At 38.2% G+C, this 27,397-nt stretch overlaps 1 protein-coding gene and 1 long non-coding RNA gene across 6 annotated transcripts; one reads left to right on the top strand and one right to left on the bottom strand.

The window, feature by feature from the left end:
- Positions 1 to 1,913: 1,913 nt before the first annotated feature.
- Positions 1,914 to 26,700, top strand: LOC127803732 (UDP-glycosyltransferase 83A1-like). Of its 4 annotated transcripts, none has more exons than XM_052340172.1 (3): positions 1,914 to 2,391; positions 11,680 to 11,907; positions 25,843 to 26,700. In XM_052340172.1, exons 1-3 carry the CDS (start codon positions 1,914 to 1,916, stop codon positions 26,496 to 26,498), a joined length of 1,362 nt encoding a protein of 453 aa, XP_052196132.1. In that variant the 3' UTR covers positions 26,499 to 26,700. The 4 variants fall into 4 exon arrangements, with proteins under 4 accessions (XP_052196132.1, XP_052196131.1, XP_052196133.1 ...); XM_052340171.1 differs by having other exon boundaries at positions 11,680 to 12,602; positions 26,530 to 26,700; XM_052340173.1 differs by lacking the exon at positions 11,680 to 11,907 and having other exon boundaries at positions 25,615 to 26,700.
- Positions 2,299 to 27,115, bottom strand: LOC127803733 (uncharacterized). 2 transcript variants are annotated; one of them, XR_008023570.1, is made up of 3 exons: positions 26,950 to 27,115; positions 5,291 to 5,470; positions 2,299 to 2,439 (listed from the first exon to the last, which is right to left on the bottom strand). It is a non-coding gene; the product is annotated as an uncharacterized LOC127803733 (long non-coding RNA). The 2 variants fall into 2 exon arrangements; XR_008023569.1 differs by lacking the exon at positions 26,950 to 27,115 and adding an exon at positions 13,004 to 13,149.
- Positions 27,116 to 27,397: the final 282 nt, after the last annotated feature.

The following is a 27,397-nucleotide window of genomic DNA, read 5'->3' as shown; positions in this document are numbered from 1 at the left end:
GTTCAGATGATGAAAGAGAATCAGAAAATGGGATATATCATTCGTGATGCCTCATTTACAACAGGAGTTCCCCTTTTTACACAATTCTTACATTCTAAGCTCACTAAAGTCTCTTTCTTTTTTTTTTTTTTAGATTGGTATAGAAATCCTATGTTAATGGAATTTGAATTCAAGGCCATCTCAGTATATTCAAAATAGGGGCGTTTCTCAAAATTTTGGTTTCAAGTAATTTTCTCAAGCACGTGTTGTGAATTGCATCAACTGACCATACAAGATACTCTAAAGATCACCTCTCCAATGAAGTTGTGGATATAACTTCAATCTCGCGAATTTCTGTAATCAATGGCTTAAAATACTGAATACCAAAATAATTTCTCAAAACACATGGGAACTGTAAGAAATGCGACAGAAACGGAAGCACCCATAGTTCCAGCAAAAGAAAGCACTCAGAATTGCGGAATTGCAGGGGTCATAATCGTGTACAACCTTCAACCAGACCGATATGCATCACCGATATCCATGGGGCGTGCATGTCAACAACTTACCAATTAAGCATGTATACTTTGCCGTATACTTTCTCAACATGAAGAATGGCTGAAAAGATCAAAAACAGACTTACAGAATATGGAATTGGCTTTTTCCGGGACGAAAGGATCAACTGCCGCAAAGCGATCGATGGCTTCGAACTTTTTTAGGGCTTTGGCTTTGCCAATTGGCGGGAGAATTGAGCTCCTAGTACTAGTAGTATAGCCTTTCAAACATTCTTATGACTATAAATTACCTTTTTATAATTCGTGTTACGATTTTTTATTTTATTTTATTTTCTTATGAGATTAATTTTATTTATTCTATTTTTGTTTTAAATAAAAGAGTCATACGCCTATCCATCATATCGTATTTTATTATATATAATTATATAATTATTTAAAATTAAAATTAAAATAAATAAATAATAATTATGATTATATAGAATATTCGTTCTCACATTATAACATTATATTATTATAAATATTTACATAAAACATATATTCTTGACAATTGTTATAAATTTTATTATATAATTACATATTTATTTTTATCCTTTCACCAAATATGATAAAATTCTTATCAAATACAATGAATTTTATATTTGTTTAAATATCTATCAATCTCTCTTTTTCTAATTCAATAATGATTTTAACTATTACTAAAAGAGAAAAAAATTGACAAATTACTAAATTCTAGCATATACCAATAAAAAAGATAAAAAAAGAAAAGAAAAAAAGTGAAAATGTTTTTATTATATTAATAATTTGAACAACAATAAAAAAATTATAATTAATCGTATGTTAAGAATATCTATTTTTTTTTTTTTTTATCAAACTTCAAATATGTTAAATGTAATTTATCAATATAATTTTACCATAACAAATAAAAGTAATCATTTTAAATATATAAATGTATACAGCAAAATAAACGCTGAAAACATTGAAAAGGTAAACACTTTTCTTTTAACTTATTGGATTAAGGAAGATCAAATAATTAGTTGTGAGAGAATCCATTTTCTAATTAACTTGCTTTTTCTAACACAAAAAGCAATAATCTTTTCCCCTTTTCCGGGGACCTAAAAGTAAAAGCTTCTTGATTCTTCTCCCATCCCATAGCAAGTTTTCGGATTGCAGGGCTCCAATTCATTTGCTTTACCCTGTTGGAAGACTAAAGCACATCCATGATATACAAACCAACAACTGCCGCAGACCCACTAACAAGCACAAGAGAAACACGACCCAGAATTACAAAGGAGAGTTGACTGGTAGGCGCTGAGCCACATAAAAACAGTAAAGGCATATCTTTGAGCGTGGACCGAATCGTGCATCTTTTCACTATAAAGATTTGAGTGAGAACCTGCGTTCAGTCCAAGCGAAAGGACAAAGATGCAGAGTCCTCACGTTTTGGCTATACCTTATCCAGCTCAAGGCCATGTGATTCCCTTGCTGGAGCTCATGCAATGCTTGGCCAGACATGGAGTCAAAATCACATTTGTGAACACTGAATTTAATCAGGAAAGAGTCGCGAATGCATTGTCGAGGAAAGACGATATAGGGGATCACATACATCTGATTTCAATCCCAGATGGGTTGGAGGCAGGGGATGATAGAAATGACGTGTTGAAGCTGATGGAAACAATCTCCCAATTCATGCCAGGGAAGCTGGTAGAGCTCATAGAAAAAATTAACGAATCCGGAGACAAGATTACGTGTATTATAGCCGACCAGGTTGTCGGATGGGCCCTGGAAATTGCAGAAAAGATGCATATCAGGCGAGCTGCCTTTTGGCCAGCAGCAGCTACTCTCCTGGGGCTGAGTATCAGCATACCAAAGCTGCTTGACGATGGGATAATTGACGATAACGGTAAGAACCTTGTACTAACTCTTGACTCCTCTGCTACAGCACAAGGCACTACAACAGAAACAAATGTTAGCACTTTGTTATAAGACCTATGTCGATGCGAACACTACATCCAGAATCAGTTTTGCCATGTGACCGGGGTGGGGAAACATTAGTTGTGTTGCGGAAAAACTCTTCAAAATAGAAAGGGTTAGTGCAATAACATCGAACCAGATTTAATCGAACATAACAACAATACACAAAGTACTAAAAAGAGCAACAAGAAGATGAACACGAAGTATAAACTCCCTGTTTAAACACGTTCAAGGCTCAGATCTAAAGAGTCCGTTTACCACTTTGATAATGCCAACAAATAGGAACAACAAGCCACAACGAAGCCCTCAAACCAGCCCACAAACCGAAAGCCCAGAATGCCCCAATACCTCTCGACCGAACTCAACCGAAACCCTCTCTCACCCAAACGATCAAAGCCACACACAGTAGGTTACCACATGAGGTAGATCGGTCACAAAAACAGAGGGTAGAAAGCACAAAGCAAAGAGAAAAGCTTACCGAGAATGGATGATCGAAACCCCCTAAATAGGGCATGCGACACCAACAAATCAGCCAAGATCAACAAAGATACATGCTGTCTCTCAACATGGAAAGAAGCATCGGACCGACATGGAAACAGAGTCATCGAAGATCAACCACAAATGAAGCAATCGGCCAAGCAAAGAAACGAGAGAGAGATAGAGAGAGGCTAGGGTTCGGCCAAGGGAGAAAACACCAAGAGAAAGGGCCGCACAAGGGCCTTTTATATGTGGGGATAATGGGCTTTTGGGCTCAGAACAGTAGGCTTCCCCTCACTTGAACAAATGGGCTAAGGCCCATTTCTCCTCTAAAGTGGGAATAAGGCTTGTGGCCCGACTTTTAAAATGGGCTACCTAAAAGTGGTGACGGACTTGGGTTCTTTAATCCCAAGGCAAAACCTATGAAGATAAAACCCACCCGAAAAATCGTCACAGCCTTGGGCCTCATTAGGAAACACAAAACCAATAATCTCCACCTTGATTCCTAATGAGACAAGCACATACAAGCAACATGCAACAAAATGCATAACATAGCAACAAATGCATATACTGGCAACAAAAGCACAATTTAAGCAACACATGCATGAATTAACAACAAATGCCTACTCATCCACACAGGAAATAAACATGCAACAAAAACATAAACATGCAACAAATGCATAAGATAGGCAACAAATGCTTAGACAAGCAACAAATGCTTAAACATGCAACAAATGCATGAACTTGCAACAAATGCATATTATCCACATAGGAAATGCAACAAATGCATAAACATGTTTTTAAGGCCTTCTCTCATCCTTTCACTTAGGCTAGGATCTCACTTATCCTACCACTTAGGCTAGGATTTCTCACTTATCCTACCACTTAGGGTGGGAAACTCCACCTTGCTCAAGATGGTGGAAATAAAGATACGCAATCCTCCCTAAAATGGAACAACGGACACATAATCCTCGCCCACTAATTTTGCACTAGAATCTAGAAGCATGTATACCTCACTAACCTCACTAGGGTCATAGGGGGTCACTACATTGGCTTCTTCCTTTTGTTTGTCTTTCTTGGCATAACAATCCTTAATGAAATGTCCGATTTTCTCACAACCATAACACTTCTTACCCTTCCCTTGATTTTTGGATTTTAACCTACTCTTCCCTTTCTTGCTACCTTTCTCTAGATTCTTAGTTCTACCCCTCATCATGTGGACCTCACCATATTTTCTCTCACTCCTTAATTCCAATTCCTTACTCCTAAGAGAATCTATGACAATTTCAGGTGTTAGTGTATCCCTACCATACTTAATAGCATTTTTTACCTCCTTAAAGGCATCAGGAATGGCATTCAAAAGAATTACAGCCTTATATTCCTCACATTTTTTCACCACAATTCGTGATATCTTAAACCAACTTGTTAAAGACATCTAAGTTGTCATCTAGGTCCCGAGAGGGGTCAATCTTAAAACTAAAGAAACTTTCAAGCAAATAAAGCTTATTAGGAGTGGATTTCTTAACATATAAGTTTTTCAATTTTTTCCAAAATTCTTTAGTTGTGTCAAGTTTTCCTACGTTCCTTAACACTGAATCAGATAGATGCAAAATTATAGAAGTATAGGCAAGTTCATCTATTTCTAATTTTCGTTCAACTGATGTGATTTCAGGATATTTGCCATCTATGGTTTTGATACTTTTTATTGAACTAAAATCCCTTTCATTTTCTGTTGCCAAATAGAAAAATCACCCTCCCCATTGAACATCCCTATTTCAAAATGTGTAGCCATGTTCTCAAAAAATATGCTCAACACACAAATAAGTAGTGCAACCTATAAAACATTAAGTTTTTTTTTTTTCACACTGAATCCTAAACAATGTGTATGCACAAAACAGATTCAATCAAGGGCAGATTTTAAATAGGGATAATACTGATATACTAGACAATTTTTAAAGCACTAAGCAGTTAAAACAGTCACAAGTAAATTACACATAGAATATCAAAACAAACACTGGATACCCACTAAGAGTATAAGAAAATAGATATGCAACCTAAGGAGATTTTAAAAGAAAAACACAAAGTTTTAATTTAAACAAAACTTAGCCAGGAGATTCACAAAGAATCAAAGATCGATTAGAAACAGATTTTTTTTAAGCACTTATAAATTTCAGTAATCACATAGATTAGCACAGGTAATCACAATTCTAACAACAAGCAATGGTTAGCACCACAGGATAACCCCCAAAACCTAATGGCCACCCCCACACGATGACCTACTAGATGCTGGAAAAGAAAATTACAGAATTTAAAACCACAGAGATTACTAGTACAAATCTCGGGACTGAGACCTGTGAGTGATGTAGGATCAGATCCGAAACAGAAGAAGAGCACCCCGACCCCCACACGTTGCCGCCTGCAAGCTCACGCGCTGCTGGCGGGCAGGCGAATGAGCAACCACATGCTGCTCAGGGAGATGACCCACGACTTGCTAGATCCGAATTTGGGGTCTTTTTGACCCAACTCATAACCTGCAAAGAATAATCGAACCGAGATTAGATCTGATATGGAACGAACTCACCGTGAAATCAGATCTGAAAACGATGGGGGTTTTTAGATCTGATTCAAACAAGCACTACCTAGGAGCCACACAAGGCTCTGATACCATTTGTTGCGGCAAAACTCTTCAAAACAGAAAATGTTAGTGCAATAACATCGAACCAAATTTAATCGAACATAACGACAATACACAAAGTACTGAAAACAACAACAAAAAGATGAACACGAAGTACAAACTCCCTGTTTAAACACGTTCAAGGCTCAGATCTGAAAAGTCCGTTCACCACTTTGGTAATGCCAACGAATAAAAACCACAAGCCACAACGAAGCCCTCAAACCAGCCCACAAATTGAAAGCCCAAAATGCCCCAATACCTCTCGATCGAACTCAACCGAAGCCCTCTCTCACCCAAACGATCAAAGCCACACACAGTAGGTTACCACAGGAGGTAGATCGGTCACAAAGACAAAGGGTAGAAAGCACAAAGCAAAGAGAAAAGCTTACCGAGAATGGATGATCGAAACCCCCTAAATAGGGCATGTGACACCAACAAATCAGCCAAGATCAACAAGGATACATGATGTCTCTCAACATGGAAAGAAGCATCAGACCGACATGGAAACAGAGCCATCGAAGATCAGCCGCAAAAAGAAACCACGAAGGAAGCAATCGGCCAAGCAAGGAAATGAGAGAGAGAGAGAGGCTAGGGTTCGGGTTTGGCCGAGGGAGAAAACACCAAGAGAAAGGGCCGCACAAGGGCCTTTTATATGTGGGCTTAGGGCTTAGAAGATAATGGGCTTTTGGGCTCAGAACATTCTCCCATGCCTGCCCCAGAATATTCAGTGGTTGTAAAGGCCCTGGATAGGCCACGATCTCGTGTTTGCATCTCTTACATATATCACATACAAGTACAAACTTCATCACCTCCTCTTTCAACTTAGGTCAGCTAAACAGTTGCTTCACTGTGTGATAAGTATTTTGGACTTCGGAATGGCCACTGAGAAGGGATTTATGTAAGGCCTGCAGTATCCTCTTTTTTAGTTCTATGTTGTTTCCTATCACCAGCCTACCTTTGAATCTTATCACCCCATTTGCCAGAGTATACCCCACTTTACTTGCAGGAGCAATTATCAATTACTCCAAAAGAATCTTGGCTTGCTCATCCTCCTCGTAACTCTTAGCCACCTCTTGACACCACTCTGGAACTAAAGCTGAGATAGCAGCAGTTGTTCCATCTTCAGGGCATCTAGACAAAGTGTCTGCCGCAATGTTCTCCTTCCCTTTCTTGTATTATATTGTATAGTTTAGGCCCATTAGTTTAATCATCCCTTTCTCTGCAAGTGGGTGTGAAGTTTCTATTGTAGTAGAAACTTCAAACTCTCATGGTCGATTTTTATGATAAACTTATTCCCTTCCAAATAATGCCTCCTTTTTTCTATTGCAAAAATAACAGCTAACAACTCCTTTTCATACACACTGAGGTCCACATGTTTTGGAGCTAAGGCCTACCTTATAAAGGCTAAGGGTTTGCCTTCTCGCATGAGCACTACCCCTATGCCCATTCCACTAGCATCTGTCTCCACTACAAATGTCTTACTAAAATCAGGTAGGCCGAGCACTAGGTCCTCACTCGTAGCTCTCTTCAGTGACTCGAAGGTAGGGGTGCAAATGAGCAGAGTTGAGCTTCACTTAACTCGGCTCAGCTCGACAAATTTTATCATAGGCTTAAGCTCGAGTTCGGGTCGAGCCTGGAAGCTTGGCTCGAGCTAGAGCTCAATTACCATAGCCCGAGCTCGAGCTTAGCTCAGGCTAGACTTGTCAATTTGATTAACGAGCTGAGCTCAGGCTCAAGCGAGCCCCAACCTAAGCTTGGGCTTAGGCTCGAATTTATCAAAGTTTTATTTAAAAAAAACCTAATAAATTGATATACAATAAAAACAAATATCAATCTAATAATCAACAAATATGCCTAAATAAACCCAATCTGATAATCAACAAATATAACATCGGCATAATAATTAAGTAATAAGCATAATATCATTTATCGTACAAAAAGATAATTAAATTACTTGTTTAGTAATTTTCAAAATACAAACATAATCAAAATTCCAGCACAACAAAGATATTTTCAATTCAACTTCAAATTAGTTGCTCCAAATATCAACCTGCAATTTGAAATTGTAATATTAATCAATAATCATAATTATATATCAAATCACATATATTAACCTACAAAATACCAACACATCAAAAGCTTCTAAGAATCACATACCTTGTTTTGTTTCATGTGGCAGAAGAATTTCAGTGATGTTATCCTATATATAAAAACATAAAAATTAATAATTTTTATCAATATCAACTAACAAGGTGCTCACGAGCCTATAAGCGAGTTAGCTCACGAGACTCTATTCGAGATGGTTCACAAACCTATAATCGAGCTAGCTCATGAGCCTCTATTTAAGTCAACTCGCGAGCTAACGAACCGAACTTTATTGAGCTCAAGCTCAACTTGTTTACAAATTGAGTTTCAAAGTTAGGCTCAAATTTGTCTCGTTTATCTTAACGAACGAGCTTTTATTGAGCTGAACACCAAGTCGAGCCCAAATAGCTCAACTCATTTGCACCCCTACTCAAAGGCGGCCTCTGCCTTATGATCCCACTCAAAGCTGTCTTTCTTCAATAAGTCTGTAAATGGCCCACTTATGCCTCCATACCCCTTCACAAATCTTCTATAATAACTAATTAATCCTAGAAAAGCCCTCAGGGCCTTAACAGTCGTCGGTCTTGGCCAATTGGTCATGGCAACTACTTTTTTTGGATCTGTACTCACTCCTTGGCTCGATAGATATATCCCAAATACTTCACTTGGGTTTGTGCAAAGGCACGCTTTAATCTCTTAATATACAGCTTGTTGATCTTAAGAATTTCAAATGTAGTCCTCAAATGTTTTAAATGGAGTTCAAATGTTGGGTTGTATGTAAGAATGTTGTCAAAGAATACAAGAATGAAGTCTCTGAGGTATGGCTCAAAAATCTGGCTCATTAGAGATTGAAAGGTACTGGGACATTGGTTAAGCCAAAGGGCATGACAAGGAACTCATAGTGGCCCTAGTGTGTTCTAAATGCGGTTTTAGAAATGTCCATAGGATTCATTCGAATTTGGTGGTATCCAGATCTCAGGTCCAACTTAGAAAAAATAGTGGCATATTTAAGTTCATCTAGCATGTCATCAATGAGAGGGATAGGAAATTTATTCTTGATGGTTATTTCATTAAACTGGTGGTAATCAATATAAAACCACCAAGAACCATCATTTTTTTTTTTTTTACAAGTAGCACTGGGGATGCAAAAGAACTATGGAGCATCTCTTTAACCAATTTTTCGATCTATGTTTTCTGGTTAGAAGGGTAGCAGTAGGCACGAATGTTGACAGGTTTTGTGTGGGGTTTAAGGTTAATGGTGTGGTCAATGGCTCGGGTTGGGGGTAAAGATTGAGGCTCTACAAATAAATTCTCAAATTCAACTAGGAGTATATTAAGTAGATCAGAATGGTGTACCTTAGTGTTGGATTGTGGTGAACTTTTGATGGTTAACACAAACTCTCCTTCCATTCTCAACTCCTCTTCCCTTTCTCCATGGCTTGAACAAAGAACAATTGAGCCACTTGGTTCATCTTGTGTTTGAATAGCCTCTGTAACCCCTTGCCCATAATCATCTTGCACACCCCCATCTCTTTGCTGCCTCTCAGTGTCATTTTTCTTCCCTCATTCTCGAAGGTCACCTCCATTTTGTTAAATTCAAAGCAAATCGGGCTAACATTCTTCATCTAATCAACCCCTAATACTACATCACATCCCCCTAATTTTAGTAGCCTCAAATCGACCTCGAATCCCTCTCCCTATATATCCCAACAGAACCCCCCACATGCAAACTTGCTCATCACCTTATTCCCATTGGCCACCGTTACTTTCAATGGCTAAATGGGAATCAGGGGGCATTTCAATCTCCGAGTAGTACCCTCATCCAAGAAACTGTGGGTACTCTCACTATCAATCAAGATCATCAACCAACTCTCATCCACTTGCCCTTCTATCTTAATTATCTTGTTGTTGGTGAGTCCCTTCAGGGCATGTAGGGAGATCTTACCATTGTCTTCTTCTTCTTCTTGCGTGTGTGATGTTTCCCTCTCTTCCACCGAATCTCCTTCTTCCCTTCTAATAACAGGAGTTGTTTCCTGAATTGATAGCCCACGCAATACTTATCTTCACATCTGAACAGAGGCCCGCCTGTCTCCTCTATTCCATGGTCTTCCCTCATTGTGAGTTGGGGGCTGGTAGTGCCAAATTCTTCATGCCCTGGGATCCCTGTCCCCATTCCTTGGTAAAACTCTTGCCCGACAGTGAACTCACTAGGGCAACACTCTTATTCATCTCCCTTTGCTTCTTCATCAATGCTTCCACCGCCACCTCGTGCAACCTAGCACTGTCAGCAATGTGCTTGAGGGTACCTAGTCTTAACACCTTCACCAGGGATCTCAATTCCTCGTTCAAGCTGCTTATAAAGCTTGAAACAAAATAAGCCTCGGTTAAGAAAAGGTTGTGGTTTAGCATTAAAGCCTTCAACTCCTTAAACCTAGGTTGGTACTCCATTACCGTTCCAACCTATTTGATTTTGTTAAATTCTTCAACCACATCCAATAGCCCCTGATCTCTGAACCTTTCGCAAAATTCTTCTAAAAATCTTCCCACTTATAAAATTCTTGGACCTTAGACCACCCTTGGTACCAAGTGTCCCCTGCATTGTTAAGGTACGTTGCTGCTATTGCTACCTTTTGCCTCTCTACCATTCCATACCACTCACACCTTGTCACGTCTCAGAACCCACCAGCAAGGGTTTGTCCCATCAAACAAGAGAATTTCCAATCTCGACATGGGTAAACCATGCAAATTGTGATTTACTGGCGCCTCTGTTGCCGTTCCCACCCAACCTCCCCTGGTTCACCCTAATCTTCTCCTTTAATTGAAGTCTCAGTGGTCCTTTGGTTCCTCCTTCTACCTAGTATAATTGGATCTATCTTGCCTTGCCCGAGCAGAATCAGATATGTCCTCTCTCGAGAGGGGAAAATCAAGTGAAATGCTTACCTAATGCTACCTTGCGAACATCACCATAAATCCTTGTAGCTTCTCTCGGATCTGTGTTACCACCACATCCAACTTCCTATCCATGGCGATGATTGCCTCATGGTTTCTATCAGATCCCAACTCCAATTGGTCTACCCTTGCTTGCAAGTCTTGCCATTAAAGATCTGTATTGCTGCACTTGAGTCTCCAATCCTTTCATCCGCGTGCCTTCAGCCATTGACGTCTCCTTCATTAGCGAGTCCCAAAATGCGGCTCTGATGCCAAATTGTTAGATCCACAAAGATCTGGCAATGCTTGAAAAGTTAATCTCTCCCGATTAGTAGAGATCTCAGTAAGAAAATAGAAGGATCTCGTGAAGTGGGGGGAAAAAGAATTAAAAGAATATAGAGAGATGGAGAATACGAGAGAGATTGAGAAGGGAATTGAAAGGGAATTCATATTTTCATTCAAATTCTCAATAGTTCCAATAGTAAGGTCGGCCACAATTTATAGCTTTCACATGCTACATCTCCTACCCAAAATAACCACCTAAGTAGCACAACTCAATACTGCCCCTATACAATGGTTTATAGCGTTATCTTTCCACTACTTTTTATTTATTACAGTATGCCCCCAGGTACATGACATTGTACTATCACTTTTATTGTTTATTTTTAGATTATACAATGAGGTCCTCAAATCTGACAGGTAAATTCTCTACTAATTGGGAGAATTTAGGGCAAAAATTAAAAAGTAATTGGAGAGAAAATTGGAGAAGGAGAGAGAGCATAAATTGGCAAGAGAGAGAATAAAGAGAGAATGACATAATGTTCTTTGAAAATGTACTTCGATAATGCCTCCATTCAGTTGGATTAGTTTATATACTATTCCAACATAGGCAGTAGTTAATTATTTGGCGCCAATGAGGCTGCCATTTCAAATGTACAACCTTTAGTAGCTTACTACTACAACTACTATAACTGTCAAGCCAAATATCCCTCGTACAAGTAGCAAGTTCCTGACATATACTTAGTATTATCCTTCATTGTCTCCTTTTTGCAGGAACACCTAGGAAGAATCAGATGGTTCAGCTGTCGCCAACCATGCCTGCAATTAGCACAGCCCACTTTCCATGGGCATGCATTGAGGGCTTGACCGCACAGAAAAAAATTTATGAACTTTTCCGGAGAAATAACAAGGCTGCAGAAGGGCTAGACTGGCTGGTTTGCAATTCAATTTATGAACTGGAGTCTGCAGTATTTGAGTTATTTCCAAGTATCTTGCCTCTAGGTCCACTTTTGGCAAACAACCGGCTTGGAAATTCAGGAGGCTACTTCTGGCAAGAAGACTCAACTTGTTTGGAATGGTTTGATCAACAGGAAGCAAACTCTGTCATATATATTGCATTTGGGAGCTCCACAGTTTTGGACCAGACCCAGTTCCAAGAATTGGCCCGAGGACTTGAACAAACTAATAGGCCATTCCTATGGGTCGTGCGGCCAAATATAACTGAAGAGACAGATAATGCTTACCCTAAAGGGTTCAAAGACAGAATAGCCACTCGTGGGCGAATGGTGTGTTGGGCACCTCAGCAGAAGGTCCTAGGCCATCCTTCTGTTGCTTGCTTCTTGAGCCACTGCGGTTGGAATTCTACCATCGAAGGCATAAGCAATGGGATCCCTTTTCTATGCTGGCCTTACTTTGTTGACCAATTTCTAAACCAGAGCTACATTACTGATGTTTGGAAGGTGGGACTTAACTTAAATCAAGATGAAAGTGGGATCATCAAACAGGCAGAAATTAAGGAAAAGGTGGAGCAACTGCTCCTCGACAAGGGTTTCAAAGCAAGGGCAATGGATCTGAAGCAAGTGGCTGCAAAAAACGTCAAAGAAGGTGGCCGCTCCCGCACTAATTTGAACAATTTCATTGAATGGGTAAAGGCATAGCCAAGTCGCTCATCCTGCCCCATATATCTACCTATCTATCTATCTATCTATCTATCTATCTATCTATATATATATATATATATGGTTTGTCTATCCCCCGGTTTAGGGCTCTGGATAAAGTGCTTTTATTGCACATAAATTATGTGCTTAAACACTATCGATTGGTTGCATTTATATTTGGTGCTGCTCATAATCCCATCTACCTGTGAGCTTAATCTTTGATTTGTTCCGATTCTCTAGTCTTTACGCTAAAACCTCGATCCTAAACCATTCAGGGCTGTAAGGGAACTACTCAATCCTCCAAGAAAACAATACATGCACCGCAGAAGAAAGATTAACCCACAAGACCAGGGGAAAGAAAATAAAATAAAAACAATAACAACCAAGGCAATGTGACAGATGAATTCGAAAAGAATTATAAGAATTGAGAACGGATATACCTGTCAAGGTTAGGATTTTCTTAGAAACGTTCATTCGTGCAATTCGCATCGACGGAGAAGGGAAGCAGATCGATGGATGGACTAGGGTTTTGCGCGCTGTGAGTTGCAAGCCAGAGAAGAAAAAGAATCGTTGGCGGGAAAGCAAAGCAAAGCAAAGAGGGTCTTGGCGAAATGATATTTACAGATAGGCCCACAAAAATCAGCTATTTCTGTTTACACCTCAAACACGGCTGAGTGTTGGGAAATTCTATTCAGAAGCCGTTTTTTACTCTTCACAACCCAAACTTTATAAAATTCCACACTAATTTTAAAATTTCTATTTTACCCCTCCCACAACGCACTTTCTTCTCCAATTGTCAGCCTCTGCCTCACCCCTCTCTCTCTCCCACACACAAACATACACACACAAACACATACACACATATATATATATATACACACATGCGGTCGCCATGGCCAACCCAGCTGTTGGGTCAGCCATGACGGCCGACCCCTCCAAACACACACACACACATACACTCTCTCTTTCTCTCTTTATATATATATATATATATATATATGCGAAGACATATATAGACACACACAAAAACTATGATCGCGGCCATGACAACAATTGAAAACCCAGTATTCCCCAACTAACTCGAGTTGGGGAACGATGGATTCCCCGACTGCCAGCAATCGAGAAACCCAGCTTTCCCCGACTACTGGCGGTCAGGGAAATCAGGTTTCCCTTTTTAATTAGTTTTTATTTTTATTTTTTTAATTAATTTTTTTATTATAATAATATAAAATTAAAAAATAATACAAATAAATAAATTTTAAATATCTACATTTTAAGTAATTATAATTTAACTATTTTTAAATTTTAAATTATCGTATTGAATTTTTAATACTTAAAAAAATTTAAAATTAGTTAATTTATCTTATTAAATTATTTAAAAATACACATTTAAAAATCCTACCATCATTTAAAATAATTTTTTTTAAATATATATATCTTTACCTAATTCAATAAGATAAATTAATTAATTTTAATTTTTTTAAGTATAAAAAATTCAACACCTAATTAGGATGATTTAATACTTAAATCATGTCTATCTTAAAGTAATTCAATAAGAAAAATTAATTAATTTTAAATTTTTTTAAGTATTAAAAATTCAACAAGATGATTTAAATTTGAAATTAGTTAAATTATAATTACTTAAAATATAAAAATTTAAAATTTATTTATTTATATTCTTTGGTAATTTAATTATATTTGTTATTTTTTATATTGAGAATAATATGAATTCAATGATATTTTAAAAAAAGAGTAAAAAAACTTAAAAGGCCTAAATTTAAAAAAATAAAAAATAAATACATTAATAAAAAATAAAAAATTTAAAAGATCCCTGCACCTCGCGATGCAGAGGTTTGAGAAATCCCCGCACCGCGAGATGCAGAGATTTCTATGGCCACAGCCAGGCTTTTATGTGTAAGTGTGTATATATATATATATATATAAAAGTGTGTGTTGAATTTATTTATATATATATATAAAGAGAGAGAGAGTGCGTGTGCGCGCGTGTGTTGGGGGGGTTGGCCGGTCGACCATGACAGTGGCATATGTGTGTGTATATATATATATATGTATGTATTTATGTGTATATGTTTGTGTGCGGAAGAGAAAGAAAGAGGCAAGACAGAAGCTGACAATTGGAAAAGAAAGCAGGTTGTGGGAGGGGTAAAATAAAAATTTTAAAATTAATGTGAAATTTTATGAGTTTTGGCTTGTAAAAAATAAAAACATGAATTCTGAATAGAATTTTCGTGATTGTTTTGTTTGCATCTTCCACAAAATAAATAAATAAATAATAAAAAAGCACCTTTTATCTCACTCCAGCCATTGATTATTAATTTTAGGATTTAAAATTTAAAGTTATTAGTTTTTGTTCGTGAACTATATAAATTTATTAAACACTCGTATTAGATAAAAATGTGAAAATTTTATGTATAAATTCTTTAAAAAGGTTAAGGTCCTGTTTAGTTATAAAGAATATCTTTTAATTTTATCTTATTTTTATTGGAATATTAAAACAGAAAACTCAATTTTATAATTTATATTATGAATAAAAAAATAGTAGTCAAACAAAATAAAAAAAAGATAACTATTTGTAGATAACTTATTATTCTTCAGGTGAATTTATTTAGGCATACAAAGTTTACAAAATTAGATTGAATACAAACCATAATTAAACCATCAATAACACAAACAAACATAGAATTTTACGTAAAAAATAAAAAATAATAACCAACATAAAGAATAAAATATCTCTAATTAAATATTAATACTATAAAAGTGATATTGTTGCACTTAATTTTAGAATATTAGACACATTTATAAATCTAAAATTATTTATAAATATACACAAAAAATTCTATCATGATCTAAACATGATTTATGAAAATATTCTTTTAAATGAAATAAATCTTAATCAAAATTAAATTTGACAATATATTAATCACAGTTAAATTTGAAACCATATCACTGTTAAATTAGGAATCTTAATTTCAATTAAATCTGAACTTAGAGTAACAATTATAACATAACTAATCTTAAGTTCATATAAATCTTGGTAGTCACTGTTGGAAAGGAAAAAATAGAAAAGATTAAGAATGTTCCAAAGAGTATTAAATAAATTAATAAAGCCTTGTAATTTTAATAAGATTAAGAGATTAAATCCAGAGCATCATTTAATTTTCATTTCAATCTAAGATAGAAATAAATTATTACATTCGAGAGTATGAAAAAGTTTGTAATCATGTTTAGATCATGAAATACAAATTATACAAAGTGAGGTAAAAGGTGAATACATAAAGATATTTGATTATAAAAAATAGTTTGAATGATTATTTTTTAATTAGACAAGAAGTGGTGATTATTTTCTAATTAACTTGCTTTTTCTAACACATAAGGCAATAACCTTTTCCCCTTTTCCGGGGACCTAAAAGTAAAAGCTTCTTGATTCTTCTCCCATCCCATCCCATAGCAAGTCTTCGGATTGCAGGGCTCCAATTCATTGCTTTACCCAGTCGGAAGACTAAAGCACATCCATGATATATACAAACCAACAACTGCCGCAGACCCACTAAAAAGCACAAGAGAAACACGACCCAGGAGTACAAAGGAGAGTTGATTGGCAGGCGCTGAGCCACATTAAAACAGTGAAGGCATATCTTTGAGCGTAGACCGAATCGTGCATCTTTTCACTATAAAGATTTGAGTGAGAACCTGCGTTCAGTCCAAGCGAAAGGACAAAGATGCAGAGTCCTCACGTTTTGGCTATACCTTATCCAGCTCAAGGCCATGTGATTCCCTTGCTGGAGCTCATGCAATGCTTGGCCAGACATGGCGTCAAAATCACATTTGTGAACACTGAATTTAATCAGGAAAGAGTCGCGAATGCATTGTCGAGGAAAGACGATATAGGGGATCACATACATCTGATTTCAATCCCAGATGGGTTGGAGGCAGGGGATGATAGAAATGACGTGTTGAAGCTGATGGAAACAATCTCCCAATTCATGCCAGGGAAGCTGGTAGAGCTCATAGAAAAAATTAACGAATCCGGAGACAAGATTACTTGTATTATAGCCGACCAGGTTGTCGGATGGGCCCTGGAAGTTGCAGAAAAGATGCATATCAGGCGGGCTGCCTTTTGGCCAGCAGCAGCTACTCTCTTGGGGCTGAGTATCAGCATACCAAAGCTGCTTGACGATGGGATAATTGACGATAACGGTAAGAACCTTGTACTAACTCTTGACTCCTCTGCTACAGCACAAGGCACTACAACAGAAACAAATGTTAGCACTTTGTTATAAGGCCTATGTCGATGCGAACACTACATCCAGAATCAGTTTTGCCATGTGACCGGGGTGGGGAAACATTAGTAGAGTATCCTAGTTCGCCGTTAACTACAAGTCTCCAATAGGGTGTTAAAAGTTAAAATAATGTAAGCTTTTATCTTTATGACTACAGGTAATTCATTAATGAAAAACGATCACGACAAGGATACAACTACTTTAAAAGATAATAACAGTAGAAAGAGTTGTCATTGGGTATCCTTCAAGGTAACTACAGGGTGATGCAGAAACAGCATAGCCTTGCAAAGTCCCAAGTACTAGGGAAAAGTTTACTTCAAACATGAAAATACTATTATCTTGAAGTAATGAAATGGTTAGGAATCTCCAAGTGCCTGCAAAACTTCTTGGATCAGGTTGAATTGATGTCTTGAATGTCAGATCCACAAGGATCTGGCAATGCTTGAAAAGTTGATCTCTCCCGATTGCTAGAGATCACAATAAAAAACAAGAAGGATCTTGTGAAGTCGAGGGAAAGAGAATTAGAAGAATAGAGAGAGATAAAGAATACGAGAGAGATTGGGAAGGGAATTGAGAGGGAATTCAAATTTTCATTCAAATTCTCGATAGCTCCAATAGTAAGGTCAGCCACAATTTATAACTTCCCTCACACGCTACATCTCCTGCCCAAAATAACTGCCTAAGTAACACAACTCACTACTACCCCTATACAATGGTTTATAACGTCTTCTTTCCATTACTTTTTATTTATTATAGTATACCTTCAGGTATATGACAAATATCATACCCTTGAGATATTTTTTGTCCTCAAGAAATAGTTAGGAGACTAGCAGCTCTTGGAAACTGCTTAAGTAAGTCTGGGAGGTACTCCCAAGTGTAGTCGTCAGTCGGCATGCTGGACCACTACACCAGCACTTGCATGATTGAGGCTCCATGTTGACAGATGACTCTGCGATCTACAATGGCAGTTGGCTCTGGGGTAATTGGGCACTAACCGATTGGTTCCCACTGACTTCTTTAGCAGCGATACATGAAACACTTGGTGAATTTGAGTTTCCTCTAGTAGCTATAGTTTGTAGGCTACATTTCCTACTTTGGCCATAATAGGAAATGGACCAAAGTATTTGGGACTCAACTTGGAGATAAGGCTGAGAGCTAAGGATTTGAGATGGGGTCCCTTTAGCTTAAGGTAGACTACCTCCCCTACATTGAATGTTCTCTCATTCATTCCTTTGTCCGCCATTTGTTTCATCCGATTATGGGTCATGGCTAAGTCCTTCTTCAGTTGCTGAAGGACTTGCTACCTCTGTCGCAGGTGTTCATCCACTGCAACCACACTGGTAGGGTCAAGTAGGACAGGCAATAATGGGGGCTGGTAGCCAAAGAAGGCCTCAAAGGGTGGCATTTTAATGGCATTGTGGTAGGTGGAGTTATACCACTGCTGTGCTACTGAAATTCACTTGTGCTAGCTTTTTGGGCATGTGAAACACAAACACCTGAGGTAGGTTTCGAGGCATTGATTGACTCTCTCCGTCTATCCATCAGTTTGAGGATGATAGGTAAAAGAGAGATTTAGCTTAACTCCCAATGGTTTCATTAGTAACTGCCATAGAAGGCTAGTGAAAACCTTGTCTCAATCTGACACTATAGTCTTCAGCACCCTATGCACTTTCACCACCTAATCTAAGAAAATTTGAGCAACTTCATGTGCTATGTAAGGGTGAGTAAGGGCCATAAAATAAGAAAATTTGGAGAACCTGTCCACCACCACAAAGATGAAATCCTTCCCTTCCAACCTTAGAAGCCCTTTAATGAAGTCCATGGAAACATTCTCCCATGCCTGCCCCAAAATATTCAGTGGTTGTAAAGGCCCTGGATAGGCCACGGTCTCGTATTTGCATCTCTTACACATATTACATGCAAGTACAAACTTCATCACCTCCTCTTTAAACTCAGGCTAGCTAAATAATTGCTTCACCATGTGCTAAGTATTTTGGACTTCGGAATGGCCACCAAGAGGGGATTTATGTAAGACCTGCAGTATCCTCCTCTTTAGTTCTATGTTGTTTCCTATCACCAGCCTACCTTTGAATCTTATCACCCCCATTTGCCAGAGTATACCCCACTTTACTTGCAGGAGCAATTATCAATTGCTCCAAAAGAGTCTTAGCCTGCTCATCCCCCTCATAACTCTTAGCCACCTCTTGACACCACTCTGGAACTAAAGCTGAGATAGCAGCAGTTGTTCCATCTATAGGGCATCTAGACAAAGTGTCTACCGCAATATTCTCCTTCCCTTTCTTGTATTGTATTTTGTAGTCCAGACCCATTAGTTTAATCATCCCCTTCCTTTGCAAGTGGGTGTGAAGTTTCTGTTATAGTAGAAATTTCAAACTCTCATGACCAGTTTTTATGATAAACTTGTTCCCCTCCAGATAATGCCTCTAATTTTCTACTGCAAAAATAATAGCTAACAACTCCTTTTCATACACACTAAGGTCCACATGTTTTGGAGCTAAGGCCTAGCTTATAAAGGCTAAGGGTTTGCCTTCTTGCATGAGCACTGCCCCTATGCCCATTCCACTAGCATTTGTCTCCACTACAAATGTCTTGCTAAAATCAGGTAGGCCGAGCACTGGGGCCTCACTCATAGCTCTCTTCAGTGACTCAAAGGTAGGGGTGCAAATGAGCAGAGCCGAGCTTCACTTAGCTCGGCTCAGCTATCACAGGCTCAAGCTCAAGTTCAAATCGAGCCTAGAAGCTTGGCTCGAGCTAGAGCTCGATTACCATAACCCAAGCTCAAGCTCAGCTCAGGCTCAAGCGAGCCCCAACCTGAGCTTGGGCTCGAATTTATCAAAGTTTTATTTAAAAAAACCTAATAAACTGATGTACAATAAAAACAAATATCAATCTAATAATCAACAAATATGCCTAAATAAACCCAACCTGATAATCAACAAATATAACATCGGTATGATAATTAAGTAATAATAATTTTACAAATTATAATAAGAATAATATTATTTATTGTACAAAAAGATAATCAAATTACTTGTTTAGTTATTTTCAAAATTACAGCACAACAAATATATTTTCAATTCAACTTCAAATTAGTTGTTCCAAATATCAACCTGCAATTTGAAATTGTAATATTAATTAGTAATTATAATTATATATCAAATCACATATATCAACCTACAAAATACCAACACATCAAAAGCTTCTAAGAATCACATACCTTGTTTTGTTTCATGTGGCAGAAGAATTTCAGTGATGTTATCCTATATATAAAAACATAAAAATTAATAATTTTTACTAATATCAACTAACAAGCTGCTCACGAGCCTATAAGTAAGCTAGCTCGGGAGCCTCTATTTGAGACAACTCACGAACCTATAATCGAGCTAGCTCATGATCCTCTATTTAAGCCAACTCGTGAGCTAACGAGCCGAACTTTATTGAGTTTAAGCTCAACTTGTTTACAAATTGAGCTTCAAAATTAGGCTCAAATTTGTCTCGTTTACTTTAATGAACGAGCTTTTATTAAGTCGAGCCCAAATAGCTCGACTCATTTGCACCCCTACTCAAAGGCAACCTCTGCCTTATGATCCCACTCAAAGTTGTCTTTCTTCAATAAGTCTGTAAATGGCCTACTTATGCCTCCATGCCCCTTCACAAATCTTCTATAATAACCAATCAATCCTATAAAACCCCTCAGGGCCTTAACAATCGTTAGTCTTGGCTAGTTGGTGGCAACTACTTTTTTTGGATCTGTACTCACTCCTTGGCCCGATAGATATATCCCAAATACTTCACTTGGGTTTGTGCAAAGGCACACTTTAATCTCTTAATATACAGCTTGTTGATCTTAAGAATTTCAAATGTAGTCCTCAAATGTTTTAGGTGGAGTTCAAAGGTTGGGCTATATATAAGAATGTTGTCAAAGAATACAAGAACGAAGTCTCTGAGGTATGGCTCAAAAATCTAGTTCATTAGAGATTGAAAGGTGACTGGGACACTGGTTAAGCCAAAGGGCATGACAAGGAACTCATAGTGCCCCTAGTGTGTTCTAAATGCGGTTTTAGAAATGTCCATAAGATTCATCCGAATTTAGTGATATCTGGATCTCAAGTCCAACTTAGAAAAAATAGTGGCATGTTTAAGCTCATCTAGTAGGTCATCAATGAGTGGGATGGAAAATTTATTCTTGATGGTTATTTCGTTAAACTGGCGATAATCAATATAAAACTGCCAGGAACCATCATTTTTTTCTACAAGCAGCATTGGCGATGCAAAAGGACTGTGACTGGGTCTTATGAGGGACTTGTGGAGGATCTCTTTAACCAATTTTTCGATCTATGTTTTCTGGTTAGGAGGGTAGCAGTAGGCACAAATGTTGACAGGTTCTCTGTGGGGTTTAAAGTTAATGGTGTGGTCAATGGCTTGGGTTGGGGGTAGAGATTGAGGCTCTACAAATAAATTCTCAAATTCAACTAGGAGTATATTAAGTAGATCAAAATGGTGTACCTTAGTGTTGGATTGTGGTGAACTTTTGATGGTTAACACGAACTCTCCTTCCGTTCTCAACTCCTCTTCTCTTTCTCCATGGCTTGAACAAAGAACAATTGAGCCACTTAGTTCATCTTGTGTTTGAATAGCCTCTGCAACCCCTTGCCGTAATCATTTTGCACACCCCCATCTCCTTGCTGCCTCTCAGTGTCATTTTCCTTCCCTCATTCTCGAAGGTCACCTATATTTTATTAAATTCAAAGCAAATCGAGCTAACATTCTTCATCTAATCAACCCCCAATACTACATCACATCCCCCTAATTTTAGTAGCCTCATATCGACCTCGAATCCCTCTCCCTGCATATCCCAATGAACCCTACACATGCAGACTTGCTCATCACCTTATTCCAATTGGCCACCGTCACTGTCAACAGCTGAATGGGAATCAGGGGGCATTTCAATCTCCGAGTAGTACCCTCATCCAAGAAACTGTGGGTACTCTCACTATCAATCAAGATCATCAACTTACTCTCATCCACTTGCCCTTCTACCTTAATTATCTTGTTGTCGGTGAGTCCCTTCAAGGCGTGTAGGGAGATCTCACCATTGTCTTATTCTTCTTCTTGCATGTTTGATGTTTCCCTCTCTTCCACCGGATCTCTTTCCCCTTCTAATAACAGGAGTTGTTTCCTGCATTGATAGCCCACACAATACTTATCTTCACATCTAAAACAGAGGTCCGCCTGTCTTCTCTGTTCCATGGCCTCCCCTCCTCATTGGGAGTTGGGGGCTGGTAGTGCCAAATTCTTCATGCCCTAAGATCCTTGTCCCCATTCCTTGGTAAAACTCTTCCTCTACAGTGAATTCACTAGGGCAACACTCTAATTCATCTCCCTCTAGTTCTTCATCAGTGCTTCCACCGCCACCTCGTGCAACCTAGCACTGTCAGCAACGTGCTTGAGGGTACATGGTCTTAGCACCTTTACCAGGGGTCTCAATTCCTCATTCAAACTGCTTATAAAGCTTGAAACAAAATGAGCCTCGGTTAAGAAAGGGTCATGGTTGAGCATTAAAGCCTTCAACTCCTCAAACCTAAGCTGGTACTCCATTACCGTTCCAACCTGTTTGATTTTGTTAAATTCTTCAACCACATCCGATAGCCCCCGATCTCTGAACCTTTCGTAAAATTCTTCTACGAAATCTTCCCACCTGTAAAATTCTTGGACCTTGGTACCAGGTATCCCCTGCATCGTTAAGGTACGTTGCTGCTATTGCTACCTTTTATCTCTCTACCACTCAAACACCCTGTCACATCTCCAAACCTACCAGCGAGGGTTTGTCCCATCAAACAAGGGAATTTCCAATCTCGGCATGGGTAAACCATGCGGATTGTGGTTTACTGGCGCCTCCTACCGCCGTTCCCACCCAACCTCCCCTGGTTCACCCTGATCTTCTCCTCTAATTGAAGTCTCAGTGGTCCTTTGGTTCCTCCCTCTTCCTAGTATAATTGGATCCATCTTGCCTTGCCCGAGCATAATTGGATATGTCCTCTCTCGAGGGGGAAAATCAGGTGGAATGCTTACCTAATGCTGCCTTGCGAACATCACCATAAATCCTTGTAGATTCTCTCGGATCTGTGTTACCACCACATCCAACTTCCTATCCATGGTGATGATCGCCTCATGGTTTCTATCAGATCCCAACTCCAATTGGTCTACCCTTGCTTGCAAGTCTGCCATTGAAGATCTACATTGCTGCACTTGAGCCTCCAATCCTTTCATGCGCGTGCCTTCAGCCATTGACGTCTCCTTCATTCACAAGTCCCAAAATGCAGCTCTAATACCAAATTGTCAGATCCACAAAGATCTGGCAATGCTTGAAAAGTTAATCTGTCTCGATTGGTAGAGATCTCAGTAAGAAACGAGAAGGATCTCGTGATGTCCAAATAAGAAATTGGAAGAGAAAAAATTACATAAAACAAAATCCAAGAATCAAGTGGTGGGATTTAAAATGGGAGAAACAACTAATCTTTAAAGAAAAACTAAGGGGTAGAAGGGAATAGAATGGAGAAGGACAGACAAACCAAATGTGGAAAGAAATGGCTAACGCCCTGAGAAGCACAGCAAAGGTAGTCCTTAGAGAGACAAATGGTAGAGCCCCTAACCTTAAGGAGTCTTAGTGGTGGAATGAAGAGGTACAATTGAAAATTAAAAATAAGAAAACTTGCTATAAGGTTGTATATCAATGCAACAATGAAGAAAATCAAAAAAATTATAAAGAAGCAAAAAAGGCAGCAAAAAGAGCTATTAGTGAAGCAAGGTCAAAAGCATATGAGAATCTATATAAAGGATTTAATACAAAAGATGGAGAAAAGAATATATATAAATTAGCTAAAGCAAGAGAAAGAAAAACACGGGATTTAAATCAAGTGAAATGCATAAAAGATGAAAATCAAAATGTATTAGTGAATAAGGGAGCGACTAAGAAGAGATGGAAGGTGTATTTCACAAAATTATTCAATGATGGTGGTGACACAAGAGTTAGGTTGGGACATCTTAGTAACTCCGAAGGGAACGTGAGCTATACATTTTATAGACGCATAAGTTCAAATGAAATAAGGCAAGTATTAAAAAAGATGAAAAATCATAAGGCGGTGGGACCAGATAATATACCAATAGAAGCATGAAAATGCATGGGAGAAGAGGGCATCTCCTGACTAACGCAATTATTTAACGCGATCCTTAAATCAAAAAAGATGCCAGATGAGTGGAGAAATAGTACTTTGGTTCCTATATACAAGAATAAAGGAGATGTTCAAAACTGTGAAAATTACAGAGGAATTAAGCTAATGAGCCATACCATGAAACTCTGGGAGAGAGTAATAGAGCAGAGGCTCAGAAAAGAAACAAAGGTCTAGGAAAATCAGTTTGGCTTCATGCCTGGTAGGTCAACAATGGAAACTATATACCTACTGAGGCGTCTAATGAAAAGGTATCGGGATCATCAGAAAGACCTACATATGGTGTTTATAGATCTAGAAAAGGCCTATGATAGGATCCCTAGAGAAGTATTATGGAGGGTTTTAGAGAAGAAATGAGTCAGAATAGCCTATATACAAGCCCTTAAGGACATGTATCACGGCGTAGAAACAAGGGTCAGAACATGCGGAAGGGATATTGAACTGTTTACAACTACAATAGGACTGCATCAAGATTCTGCACTAATTCCATACTTATTTGCTCTAGTAATTGATGAACTCACTAAAGATATTTAGACAGAGGTGCCATGGTGTATGCTATTTGCAGACGACATAGTGTTGGTGGATGAAACAAAAGAATGAGTGAACACTAAGCTTGAGTTGTGGAGAAGCAATTTAGAATCTAAGGGATTTAAATTAAGTAGAAAGAAAACAGAATATATGGAATGTAAATTTAGTAAGAATGCAAGAGTAGATGATGTTATAATAAAATTGGAAGACCAAATCTTACAAAGAAAAGACCATTTTCGATATTTGGGATTAGTGATTCAAAAAGACAGAGAAATTCACGAGGATGTCGCACATAGAATTAAGGCAGGTTGGCTAAAATGGAGAAATGCATCGGGAGTGTTATGTGATGGTAAAATCCGATTAAAACTGAAAGGAAAATTCTATAGGACAGCTATAAGACCAGTCTTGCTATATGGCTCAGAATGTTGGGCAGTCAAATACCAGCATGAGTAAAAGACGAGTGTAACGAAAATGAGGATGTTAAGATGGATGTGCAGCCATACAAGGAAGGATAAGATTAAAAATAAAATTATTCGTAATAAGGTAGGAGTAGTGCCAATCGAGAAAAAGATGAGAGAGACTAGACTAAGATGGTTTGGTCATGTGAGAAGGAGACCAATAGACGCTCCTGTGAGGAGAGTTGATGAAATGGAACAATTAATCAAAAAAAATGGTAGAGGCAGACCCAAGAAAACTTTGGGAGAGACATTAAAGTTTGATATGAAGTGTATGGATCTAAATGAAAATATGACAAAAGACAAAAATACATGGAAGTCTAGAATTCATGTAGCTGACCCCACATAGTGGGATAAAAGCTTGATATGTTGTTGTTGTTGTTGTAATGAGGCTGCCATTTCAAATGTACAACCTTTAGTAGCTTACTACTACAACTACTATAACTATCAAGCCAAATATCCCTCGTACAAGTAGCAAGTTCCTGACATATACTTAGTATTTGTCTACTTTTTGCAGGAACACCTAGGAAGAATCAGATGGTTCAGCTGTCGCCAACCATGCCTGCAATTAGCACAGCCCACTTTCCATGGGCATGCTTTGAGGGCTTGACCGCACAGAAAAAAATTTATGAACTTGCCTTGAGAAATAACAAGGCTGCAGAAGGGCTAGACTGGCTGGTTTGCAATTCAATTTATGAACTGGAGCCTGCAGTATTTGAGTTATTTCCAAGTATCTTGCCTCTAGGTCCACTTTTGGCAAACAACCGGCTTGGAAATTCAGGAGGCTACTTCTGGCAAGAAGACTCAACTTGTTTGGAATGGCTTGATCAACAGGAAGCAAACTCTGTCATATATATTGCATTTGGGAGCTCCACAGTTTTGGACCAGACCCAGTTCCAAGAATTGGCCCGAGGACTTGAACAAACTAATAGGCCATTCCTATGGGTCGTGCGGCCAAATATAACTGAAGAGACAGATAATGCTTACCCTAAAGGGTTCAAAGACAGAATAGCCACTCGTGGGCGAATGGTGTGTTGGGCACCTCAGCAGAAGGTCCTAGGCCATCCTTCTGTTGCTTGCTTCTTGAGCCACTGCGGTTGGAATTCTACCATCGAAGGCATAAGCAATGGGATCCCTTTTCTATGCTGGCCTTACTTTGTTGACCAATTTCTAAACCAGAGCTACATTACTGATGTTTGGAAGGTGGGACTTAACTTAAATCAAGATGAAAGTGGGATCATCAAGCAGGCAGAAATTAAGGAAAAGGTGGAGCAACTGCTCCTCGACAAGGGTTTCAAAGCAAGGGCAATGGATCTGAAGCAAGTGGCTGCAAAAAACGTCAAAGAAGGTGGCCGCTCCCGCACTAATTTGAACAATTTCATTGAATGGGTAAAGGCATAGCCAAGTCGCTCATCCTGCCCCATATATCTACCTATCTATCTATCTATCTATCTATCTATCTATCTATCTATCTATATATATATATATATGGTTTGTCTATCCCCCGGTTTAGGGCTCTGGATAAAGTGCTTTTATTGCACATAAATTATGTGCCTAAACACTATCGATTGGTTGCATTTATATTTGGCGCTGCTCATAATCCCATCTACCTGTGAGCTTAATCTTTGATTTGTTCCGATTCTCTAGTCTTTACGCTAAAACCTCGATCCTAAACCATTCAGGGCTGTAAGGGAACTACTCAATCCTCCAAGAAAACAATACATGCACCGCAGAAGAAAGATTAACCCACAAGACCAGGGGAAAGAAAATAAAATAAAATTAAAACAATAACAACCAAGGCAATGTGACAGATGAATTCGAAAAGAATTATAAGAATTGAGAACGGATATACCTGTCAAGGTTAGGATTTTCTTAGAAACGTTCATTCGTGCAATTCGCATCGACGGAGAAGGGAAGCAGATCGAGGGATGGACTAGGGTTTTGCGCGCTGTGAGTTGCAAGCCAGAGAAGAAAAAGAATCGTTGGCAGGAAAGCAAAGCAAAGAGGGGTTTGGCGAAATGAAATTTATAGATAGGCCCACAAAAATCAGCTATTTCTGTTTACACCTCAAACACGGCTGATTGTTTTGTTTGCATCTTCGACAAAATAAATAAATAAATAAAAAATAGCACCTTTTATCTCACTCCGTCCATTGATTAAGACGAATATATCTTTATTAATAGAATTATTATTTTTTGGATTTAAAATTTAAAGTTATTAGTTTTTATTTGTGAACTATATAAATTTATTAAACACTTGTATTAGATAAAAATGTGAAAATTTTATGTATAAATTATTTA

This window comes from Diospyros lotus, chromosome 6 (assembly GCF_014633365.1).
Source record: "Diospyros lotus cultivar Yz01 chromosome 6, ASM1463336v1, whole genome shotgun sequence".
NCBI lineage: Eukaryota > Viridiplantae > Streptophyta > Magnoliopsida > Ericales > Ebenaceae > Diospyros > Diospyros lotus.
The sequence above is the reverse complement of the archived record's forward strand: the minus strand, read 5'-3'. Positions and strand labels throughout refer to the sequence as shown.

Coding starts and splice junctions, on each gene's coding strand:
- LOC127803732 (XM_052340173.1), top strand. CDS start 1,914: ATGCAGAGTCCTCACGTTTTGGCTATACCTTATCCAGCTCAAGGCCAT. Junction 2,392..25,614: donor TGGGATAATTGACGATAACG/GTAAGAACCTTG, acceptor TACTTTTTGCAG/GAACACCTAGGAAGAATCAG.